At 59.1% G+C, this 10,625-nt stretch overlaps 1 protein-coding gene across 6 annotated transcripts; it reads left to right on the plus strand.

Moving 5' to 3' along the window:
- The first annotated feature begins 642 nt into the window (after positions 1-642).
- LZTS2 (leucine zipper tumor suppressor 2) lies at positions 643-10,597 on the plus strand. 6 transcript variants are annotated; one of them, XM_019988647.2, is made up of 5 exons: positions 643-771; positions 5,957-6,406; positions 7,025-7,687; positions 8,215-8,463; positions 9,253-10,597. In XM_019988647.2, exons 2-5 carry the CDS (start codon positions 5,999-6,001, stop codon positions 9,934-9,936), a joined length of 2,004 nt encoding a protein of 667 aa, XP_019844206.2. In that variant the 5' UTR covers positions 643-771; positions 5,957-5,998; the 3' UTR covers positions 9,937-10,597. The 6 variants fall into 6 exon arrangements, with proteins under 6 accessions (XP_019844206.2, XP_019844208.2, XP_070636780.1 ...); XM_019988649.2 differs by having other exon boundaries at positions 680-761; XM_070780679.1 differs by lacking the exon at positions 643-771 and adding an exon at positions 3,388-3,537.
- The last annotated feature ends 28 nt before the right edge of the window (positions 10,598-10,625 follow it).

Here is a 10,625-nt window from a genome sequence, read left to right on the forward strand (position 1 = left end):
GCTGCCCAAGTACTCAGGCTGCAGATATGACCCAGATACCTGTAGACATCACCGTCTGCCCTCCCACAGGCCGCCTTGGGTGCCATGGAGGGAGGGACCCTTTGGTGCAATACAGGTCAACTTCCTGTTTGTGCCTGTGGGTGGAACTTTATAAGTCTAAGAGAAGCCTGACCACACTCTGGGGGGGGGGGCCAGAACTGACAAGCCTGCTCACCGGGCAGACACCTACTCCAGGGGAGGGGGAAGTGTTGGTTCTGCTTGAGCAGCCCCAACCTCAGAGGTGTGTGTGAGGAAGGGCTGGGTCTGTTTTGGTGAAATCCGAGCCTTCTTAGTCTGCTTCCCAGGGGTTTTCCCTGTGTCTGGGGAGTGGGCTGAGAGTGGACCAGGCTGGGCTCCCTACAGACCAGAGGATGGTGGCAGTAAAGCCCTATAGCCAACTTGGTTAGGGCAGCCAGGTAGCTTAGCTTAGCTGTGGCGCCACTGGCCCCTTCCTAGATCAAAAGCCGGTTCCAGAAGCTGCGAAGTCAGAAGTCCGAGGGGCAGTCTTGGGCCACCATCGCGACACTACTTGGCAGGGTACCAGATCTGCTGCTGAGGGGGTGCTGGGCAGACCACTCCCCTGCCTTGGTCGGGGGCGCGGCCTCAGCCGCCCCGCCCCCTCCACCAAGCCCGGGCGAGCGCGCTGGGGAGCCGGCGGATCTGCGGCCAGGACGTGCCGGCCCTGGGTCAGGAGCCCGGCGGGAGCTGGAACGGCGGTTCAGGTAGCGCTGGGTGAGTGAGTGGGGGCGCCGCGGCGGTGTAGGAAATCTCGCCTCCTGCACACCCCCGCCCCGGAGTGAACTTTCCCGATCCCGGGAAGCGGGGGATTGGGGTGAAGAGACAGGCCCCGCAGTCCAGGGGCCGCGGGCGAAGAGTCTGAACAGGGAACCTACACGAAAACTCACACCGACGGGCGCACACACGCGTGTACATAGACCCACGCGCGTGCTGGAGACAGCCGAAAACACGTGCACTGCGGGGCGGACGCGCCTAGTGAGTTTCGCTTGCTGTCGGCGGATGAGCCCGGCTGGCCCGCGCGGACCCCCAGCGGGCAGTGTGTGCTGCCGTCGCGTACTTGACGAGGGTGGGAGAAAAGGGCCTCCCAGTGACCGCGGACGGGGGCGGGCCAGATGGGACGCCTCCGGAGGTTCCGGCTTCCCTGCTGCCCGCAGGTGAAGACTAAGACGTAAACAGGCGTTGAGCACGTGATCGCTTCGCAGACCCGTGGGCTGTACGGGGGGAGCCTCGCGGCGGGAACCTCCCTCCCCAGTACTAAGCGAGTTTGAAAGATACCTTGCCGGGCTGTATTCCATTCTCCACCTGGAGGGGATAAGCCCTTCCCCAGGAATGGGAGCACAACGCCCCCTGGAGTTGGCGTAGCGCAGGAGGACAAGAGACTGTTGGGCTGGTTACCTGGGCTCCTCACCTTCCTTCCCCGGAACATGTTGCCCCCATTCCTGAAGATACCCGAGGGGAGCGCAATTCTGGCAGTGTACAGCAGCCTCCTCCGGGACCTCCAGCCCCGGGGAGCAGCTGCGCGAGCGCCTGTGGGTCCCCTTTCTTACTACACTCCTCCTTGCGGAACTGGGAGCTCCTCCCCTCAAAGTAGGAGCAGAAAGCCCACTCATGCAAGAGTAGGAGTCCCCCTTCCCCAGAGAATGCATGACCGTACACATCCTCTCTATACCAGAGTGGGCCTATCTCCCTCTGATAGAAGGGAGCACGGCCCCCTCCCCTCAGCGAATGAGAGTGGGCAGCGGCCCTCGGCCTCCTTCTCCCCCCCTACCCCTCACCCCGCCCCCCCTACACACACGCTGAGCCCAGCTGCTGCCTGAGCTTCTGGGCAGGCTGCCAGAAAGGGGAGGAGGCTCCTGGTGCCCCAGGAGGCTGGGATCAGGGCAAGGCCAGAAGAGGGGGTCTCTATGGGGGTGGGGCTCAGTGTGTATTTGTGAGGCAAGAGGGTCTAGGGTGAGCCTGAGGGTGGCTGGGCTATGTTTCCCTTTCCAGGGAAAAAGAAAGAAAACAACTCTTTCCATGGAGCTAAAAATAGAACTGAGAGCCGGCCAGGCTGTGGCCTGGAAGGGTGGGGGTGCGGGGGGAATGCTCCTTCCTGGGGCAGAGGAGCTCTGGCAGGCCTTAGTTCTGGGGGGCGGGGTTAGGGGGCAGGAGGCTGTGCTTGCCCAGGGATGCGGGCGTCAGCTGACCTGGTTAGGTCACAGAGACCCCTATGGGAAAGTCTGTGTGATAAAATGTTTGTGAAATACGACGTGTATGTTTAAGAAGTTGTCTTTGTGACTGTGAAAAAGACTGTCATAGTGTGAAAAATGCTTGGGAGACAAGTATAGTCAAGATTGTGACTGGGTACAAAGGAACTTAAGCTGTGAAAGCTTGTGCACAACTAGCCGTGATACCGAGTGTATCTCTGTGAGTTGGCCTGATTATGGCAAGAAGGGACATGGAACCTTCTGATGGACCAGACAGACTGAGTGATTGTGTCTGAGACTGAGTGTGGGAAAGGTCGTGTGGGTGTTTAGATTGTGTTGTTTGCCAGAGGGTGAGAGTATCCCTGACCCTGAGAAGACTGGAACGTTGTCTGCTGTGAGGCTGGCGTAAGCTTGGCCTGTGGGTTTGGACCAGCTCACCCACTGGGGTGACTTTTGGGGGCCAGCGGACGTCTCTCTCTGAGCATTGACCTCTTAGCAAAGGAAGGTTTGGCGCAAAGGAGCCTGAAGGAAGGTTGGGGAGAAAAAAACCGCGCTCGAGGAAGGCCTGGGCTCTCCGGAGAGGGAGTACCGCACTGGGGAGACAAGGTTGGGGGTAGCTGGGTGTGTTCTCCGAACGGGCCGCCAGGTGGCGCCGCCTCCACAAATCCTAGTGTGCCTTCTGCAAGCCGCTGGGGGTGGGGCAAGCACCCACCAAGCGTCGGCCCCTGACTTGTTCCGGGACGCAGGGCCCAGAGTTGGGGGTTAGGTTACCCCCAACCTCCCTCTCTGTACTCTGAAGCCGGAGAGTGTGCCTGGGGGTGAGGCATCGACTAGAGGAGCGGAGGGGGAAGGGCGGCTGCCGCGGCGCCTGTCCCTTTGTGCTCGAACAATGACCAGCTGCTGCTGGCCCCGGGGCCCAAGTAAGGGTAGAGGGTGACCCGCCGCCGCCTAGTCTTGAGCCGGCCGAGCCCCAGACACACAGCCATCGCGCCTCGGAGGGAGGGAATCTGAGCCCCGCTGCGTCGCTCCAGCGTGCGCCCCGCCGGACACGCGTGACGCCGGGTGCCTGCGCGTGTCCGCGCCCCGGGGGCGGGGTCACCCCTCGGACCCTCCCCCGCGCTGCACCGCCCACTTGGGCCGGGCGGGGGCCAGGCCGGGCCGGGGGCGCCGCGGAGGCGGGGCCGGGTCGTACCGGGCCGCTCCGAGTGGCCGCGCGCGGCAGGCTGGAGCCGGGCGGCGCGCCTGTGGAGCGCTGGGGGCGGCCCGGGGCTGAGCATGGAGCGCCGCGGTGGAGGTGAGGGGGGGTCGGGGCTGGGAGGCGACCTGGGGGCGCCCCCAACTTCTGCGCGGCGGAGGTCCCGTGGGGAGGCGGCATTCCACAGCTGCCCCCACTTTCTGGAAGAGGCGGAAGGAGGGGGGTGAACTCCGGAGGGCGGATTGGGGGCTCCGGCTTCCTGTCTCGTAATGGAAACTCGTGATCTCAGACTTGATCCCGCTGGATGGTCCTGGAGTTTGGTGAGGGGGAGACTTTCCCGAACTCTTCTGCCCCCAAAACAGGTCTGTGGGAAACTCGGACCTCGGCCAGACCTCCCTCGGGCCCCGGCTGCATCCAGCCCTCAACCGCCCCCGGCCCACCGAGCAGGGCAGTGTGTGCTGTACCGGAGCGGTTTCTCAAGGATGTTGGGGAGTGCGAGGGGTTCCCTTCCCACAGCCACAAACGCATTTCTCAAAATGGAGCCTCCACTTGCCCCTCCTTTTCTCTCGGGCTCCAAGAGCGGGAGCCAGGCTGGCTGGGCCTGGCTTTCCAGGCGCCTGGCTTTGGCTCCGTGGGTGTCTGGCGCTCAGGGCCCAGCTCAGCGTCTCTTGGTTTAGCGGCCCCTGGCTTTGCGGGGACCCCGGCTCACTGGGTCCGCCTGGCCCTGGAGCCGCTCTTCGTCTTTGTCTCCCGTCCTTTGGGCCCCTGTCTGAATCTCTCTGTCTCCTCCCCTCAGTTTCCACTTTCTCTGTGCTCACTGAAGTGGGGAAACACACCGAGATGCCAGCCTTCTTGGCGCCTTAGGGGAAGCCCCTTCCCGGCGGTTTCCTGCATGCCCTGGATGGTCTGGGAGAGGGCAGAGGAGGGGGTGTTCTATCGGCTTTGCTCAGGACTGGCACTTGTGGGGTGGACTCAATCCCCACCCCTGCTCCGAGGGCACCAGTCACCCCCACCCCTGGCTCCCAGCTCCTCCTCCCTCAGTCTGGACACCTCCAGATCTTTTGACTTGAGCGGGGAAGTGGGGGAGGGTGGACTTAATGGAACACAAGCAAGAATGAAGGAGAGCAGATCAAGCAAAGATAATGTGTCTCTCCTCTCCACACACTCCAGTGAGTGACAAAAACCAGGCTCCCACTCACCCATTTGGCCCTGCGTGCCACCCAGACTCTCACCCTCTCACATACACACACAACACTCTTTACACACTTGTGCACTATTTCCCATTCACACACTTGTGTCGGATACAGAAACTCATGTATATATGAATGGACATCAAACCATTCTCTGACATAGTCACACTCATACATCAAAGATTCACTGATGTATGCATTTATAATTTTCACATACTTTCTGAGAGAGCTGCACAGATTTTTGTAAGGTATGCCCATATGATTTCATGTATACATGCATGTATATATCTGAATGTATTGATATATCTATCCAAGCATACGTGTACTCACATACACTCATGTTTTCACACACAGTGCTCATGTTCTTGTGCACAGTTTCACACGCACAAATAAGTAAAATGCATACACTCCTACTCCTACGCAGTTCTCTGTCCACTTCTTGGCCCCCGCTCTGCATGATGACTTCAGCAGATGCCTGAGCCCTGGTCTTCATCCTCAGGACTAGGGAGGGAGTTCCGGGTGGAGGCTTGCTATCCCCTTCCAGGAAGGAGCAGGGCCTGGGGAGGTGGAGCCCTCTTCCCTGGAGCAGCTGCCAGAGGTGATGGTAGAGCCTCTATTCTCATCCCTTTGGAGTTACTCTGGGGAATGTCAAAAGCTAAAAGGTTTCATAGAGGTTGGCAGTGGGCCTGTAGAGGCTTCTTTAGGCCTGACTGATTGGGTGCTGTGAGGCTAGGAATTGTCATGGAAATAGGCATGAGCCTGCATCCACCTCTGGGAGGCAGGAGACCCCAGAGGGCACCTGTGGGCTTCCTAAGAGCTCTGGTTCTTGTTTGACCAGCTCCACCCTTGCCGCCTCTCTGTCTGGGAGAAACTGAGGCCCAGCTGGGTGAGGCTGGGCACTGCCTGGCCTTAGCTCTTTGTTCCCTAATTACCATTTGAGTTGCTGCTGCACCCCTGAGTTTGCCCAGACTGCATCTAATGAGTCCACCTGTCCCAGGGAAACAGGGACCAGTGCCAGGAGCTGGTACAGAGGGCTCCCTCCCTGATTCCTGGCCTCTGTGGGACCCCCATCCCCTCATCATCCCTACTTGATAGATTCTGTCCTCAGCCCTATTCAGACCAGAATTGGGCAGTGGTCTGGGGCCCAGGGAGGATGGAAGTTCTTGCCAAGATGCAAGAGAGGGTGTGTTAGGGGGAGGATATCAGTGTTTTTCACTGATGTTGGGTGGACTGTTTGACCTGAGACTAAGGACCAGGAGGGACTCAGGACTTCATACAGGGAGGGAGCTCAAGATGGAGAGACTCTGATGCCACTTCCCTGCTCACAGGTTTCCCTGGAGGCCCTTGGCCAGGCCTGAGCCTCTGCTGCCATGGCCATTGTGCAGACACTGCCAGTGCCCCTGGAACCCGCTCCTGAGGCCGCTACTGCCCAACAAGCTCCAGCCATGGGCAGCGTGAGCAGCCTCATCTCAGGCCGGCCCTGCCCTGGGGGGCCGGCTCCTCCTCGCCACCATGGTCCCCCTGGACCCACCTTCTTCCGCCAGCAGGATGGGCTGCTGCGGGGTGGCTACGAGGCACAGGAGCCACTGTGCCCAGCTGTGCCCCCCAGGAAGGCTGTCCCTGGTACCAACTTTACCTACATCAACGAGGACTTCCGGACAGAGTCACCCCCCAGCCCAAGCAGTGACCTTGAAGATGCCCGAGAGCAGCGGGCACGCAATGCCCACCTCCGTGGTCCCCCACCAAAGCTCATCCCTGTCTCTGGAAAGCTAGAGAAGGTGAGGACCAGCCCTTCCTTTGAGGGTCTGGGTGGAACCAGAGGTCCCCTGGAGAAGCTGAAATTTGGAGATCTATTTATAGGAAGGAGTATGGGCTCCAGATTCACCAGACTTGGGTTCTCACCCCAGCTCTACCTCACTCAGGGAAGTCATTTAACCTTTCTGAGCCTCAGCTTCTGTGTTTGTAAAATGGAGGTAACAGGTCAACTCTCATAGGATTGTTGTGAGAATTAAATCTAATAATATGTGTAAAGTGTTTAGCCTAGTACCTGGCACATAATAGGTACTCAATAAATGTTAGCTTCTTAGAAATACTGTTTTATATAGCTGCTATGTGTTTGCATTGGAGCAAGGCCTGTAACTCCCTCAGCCTCCATTTCCTCATCTCTGTATGCAATACTGATAATATTTTGCTTGCATGGATTTTGTAATGACCTGATAAGTACATTTTAAGTTGCCTGACGTAAGTAAAGCTGACACAGGAGGCCCTCAGCCAGTGGTAGCAATTGTTATTACTATATGGGGATTGGGGGCCCCAGATGGGAGGGCAGGGAGTGTGATAAGGGCTTTGAGAGATTGGGCGGCTCATCCCTATTGTCAAATGTCACCTCATTTCAGAACATGGAGAAAATTGTGATCCGCCCAACAGCCTTCAAGCCAGTGCTGCCCAAACCTCGAGGGGTACCATCCCTACCTAGCTTCCTGGGTCCTCGGGCCACCGGACCGTCGGGGAGCCAAGGCAGCCTAACGCAGCTGTTTGGGGGCCCGGCCTCCTCCTCCTCTTCCTCCTCCTCCTCGGCTGCTGACAAACCCCTGATACTGAGTGGCTGGGCCAGCGGCTGCCCGTCGGGGACTCTGTCTGACTCCGGCCGAAATTCATTGTCCAGCTTGCCCACTTACAGCACCGGGGGTGCCGAGCCGGCTACCAACTCCCCAGGCGGGCACCTGCCCTCCCACGGCCCTGGGCGGGGCGCCCTGCCGGGGCCAGCCCGAGGAGCTCCCACCGGGCCCTCCCACTCAGACAGCGGCCGATCTTCTTCCAGCAAGAGCACAGGCTCCCTGGGTGGTCGCTTGGCTGGGGGGCTCTTGGGCAGCGGTCCCCGGGCCTCCCCTGACAGCAGCTCTTGTGGGGAACGCTCCCCACCACCGCCCCCACCCCCTCCACCCCCTTCGGACGAGGCCCTGCTGCACTGTGTCCTGGAAGGAAAGCTCCGAGACCGGGAGGCAGAGCTGCAGCAGCTGCGGGACAGTCTGGACGAGAGTGAGGTGACCATGTGCCAGGTGTGGTCAGTGGCAGTGATGGGGGTGGCATGGCAGGACATCCACAGGTGCTGGGCATACAAGATGCATTTCTGTCTGCTAAGAGGCAGGTGTTGGGCTGGTGACCCCCATCCCCACCCAGCTGTCTGGCTTAAACTGTAGAGTGGTTGACACGGCACCACCATATACTGTCTTTCAGCCTTGACTGAGCACGTTACTCAGTTGTACTGAGCCTCAGTTTACTCACCATAAATGGGGATATTCCTGGCCTGAGGGTTATCATTGAGGATTAAGCAGGGTGAAGGGTGTAAAGTGCTTAGATCAATGCCTGGCACCTGGGAAGTGCCACACACATGCTTGCTATTGTTGTTGTCTTTCTTTTCATAAAAGTAGTTGTTGGTATCCTAATTATTGTCACTGTTGAATCCATCTTCCCTGAGCCCAGGACAGTGGGCCACCAGGGCAGTTGGTGACTGGGGCGCTGGGGGTGGCCAGGGTTCGAGGTGTGGGGAAGCCTCCAGGACCCAGGCCTGCCCTCTCGCCCACAGGTGTACGAGGAGCGGCAGCGGCACTGGCCCCGTGAGCGAGAGGCTCTGCGAGAGGATGGCGTGGCCCGGGCCCAGCGGGCCCAACAGCTGCTGCAGCTTCAGGTGTTCCAGCTGCAGCAGGAGAAGCGGCAGCTACAGGACGACTTTGCGCAGCTGCTGCAGGAACGTGAGCAGCTGGAGCGGCGCTGCGCGGCCTTCGAGCGGGAACAACGGGAGCTCGGGCCACGGCTAGAGGAGACCAAGTGGGAGGTGAGCTGTACCAGGAGGGGCAGGGAGCAGGGCCTTCAGTGAAGGGTAAGCCTTGAAAGGAGGGGCCCAGCCACATCCCCTCACCTGCCATCCCCAGAGGGCCTCTCCTTCCTCACCTTTGTGAGATGAGGCTCCCCCCTCTGACCTCCCTTTCTGGGTATGGGTCTCCTTGGGGGCCTTCACATTTGGTCTCCTCATGGCTCTGCTCTAAGTGCTCAGGTAGCTAGTGACATTCCCATCCACTGCCTTCCCACCAATAGTAAGAATGAGAATGTAGTGCTTACTCCTTGACAGGTACTGCTACTCAAGCAAGTAACATAGAGTATCATCTAATCCTTGTAATAACCCTGTGAGTTGGGTGCTGTTCACACCCTCATTTCATCGGTGAGGAAAATGAGACCCAGAAGGGATGGAGCCTGAGATCACACTCCACACACAGTGGCGGAGCTGAGATCTGAACCCAGGCAGTCTGGCTCCAGTGTCTATGCTTTTCATCAAGATACTGTAGTGCCTCCCAACTGGAAATGCAGGCACTGCCCTTTGCTGCTTCCACTCCTGCCAAACCTGCATGAAGCTGCTGCTTCATGATGGTTTAAAGACCCCAGCTTTGAAACCAGAAGATCTGGGTCTATATTCCACCTTAGCTAATGAATAGCTGCCTCAGTGTCTTCATCTGTAAAATAGGTACAGTGATCATACTGCCTCTCCCCAAATGCCCAGCTTGATGTCAGGGCCTGGCCACCTGGGAGAACCTTCTCACCGTCTTTTCCAACTGTCTCCTACCCCTAGGTGTGCCAGAAGTCAGGTGAGATCTCCCTGCTGAAGCAGCAACTGAAGGAATCTCAGTCAGAGCTGGTACAGAAGGGCAGCGAGCTGGTGGCCCTGCGCGTGGCACTGCGGGAGGCCCGGGCAGCGCTTCGGGTCAGTGAGGGCCGGGCACGGGGCCTCCAGGAGGCGGCCCGGACACGGGAGCTGGAGCTGGAGGCCTGTTCCCAGGAGCTGCAGCGGCACCGTCAAGAGGCTGAGCGGCTGCGGGAGAAAGCTGGGCAGTTGGACAGTGAGGCTGCCGGACTCCGGGAACCCCCTGTGCCACCTGCCACTGCTGACCCATTCCTCCTGGCAGAGAGTGATGAGGCCAAGGCACAGCGGGCCGCCGCTGGGGTCGGGGGCAGCCTGCGGGCCCAGGTGGAGCGGCTCCGGGCGGAGCTACAGCGGGAGCGGCGGCGAGGTGAGGAGCAGCGGGACAGCTTCGAGGGGGAGCGGCTGGCCTGGCAGGCAGAGAAGGAGCAGGTGATCCGCTACCAGAAGCAGCTGCAGCACAACTACATCCAGATGTACCGACGTAACCGGCAGCTGGAGCAGGAGCTGCAGCAGCTCAGTCTGGAGCTGGAGGCCCGGGAACTCGCGGACCTGGGCCTGGCGGAGCCAGCACCCTGCATCTGCCTGGAGGAGATCACTGCCACCGAAATCTAGGGCCTTAGCACCCCCTTCTGCACGGAGGTCTCCTGAAAGCAGGCAGTAGCCTCAGATCCACTGAGGGCCTCAAAGTCTGAGGGCCCAAGGGCCTTAGTCCCTGGGATACAGGTCTCTGGGCCTCTGCCAAGGACTCAAGGCTGCCCGATGACTTGGATCAGATTCCCTGAAGGTTCCTGTGTTCACTGTCACCCAAAGGCTCCTACTCACTTGACCTATTTCATTCACTCCCCAAATACTGCCATTGCTACTTTGCCAACCCCACACACCCCCAGCGCTCCCAGCCCACTCAGCCAGGGGTCTCGGAAAAGGAAGGGGCTCCCTCATCTCCACGTTCTCCCCACCATCCCAAAGCCAGAGCGAGCCAGATAGCGCCAGCTGCTCCAGATGTGCCTGCCCCCCAACCCTGCCTATTTTGGGGGACAGGGCTGGGACTGGGGTCTGATCTCCAGGTCCCAGCTCTGCACCCCCTCTCCTGGGGAGAGGGGGCTGTAGTCAGACCAAAGGAAGAACTCAGAAATGTTTATTTGTGTTTGTGACCAAGTGGCCCCTCCCCACACCCAGGTTTTTGGCCTCGTTTTTCACTTGTATATTTTTCACATTGTAAATTTCTTGTACAAACCCAAAGAAAAAAATTAAAAATTTTTTGTTTTTAAAAAAAGATGAGTGTGGTGGATAAAGATTAGGGG

Source organism: Bos indicus, chromosome 26 (assembly GCF_029378745.1).
Source record: "Bos indicus isolate NIAB-ARS_2022 breed Sahiwal x Tharparkar chromosome 26, NIAB-ARS_B.indTharparkar_mat_pri_1.0, whole genome shotgun sequence".
NCBI lineage: Eukaryota > Metazoa > Chordata > Mammalia > Artiodactyla > Bovidae > Bos > Bos indicus.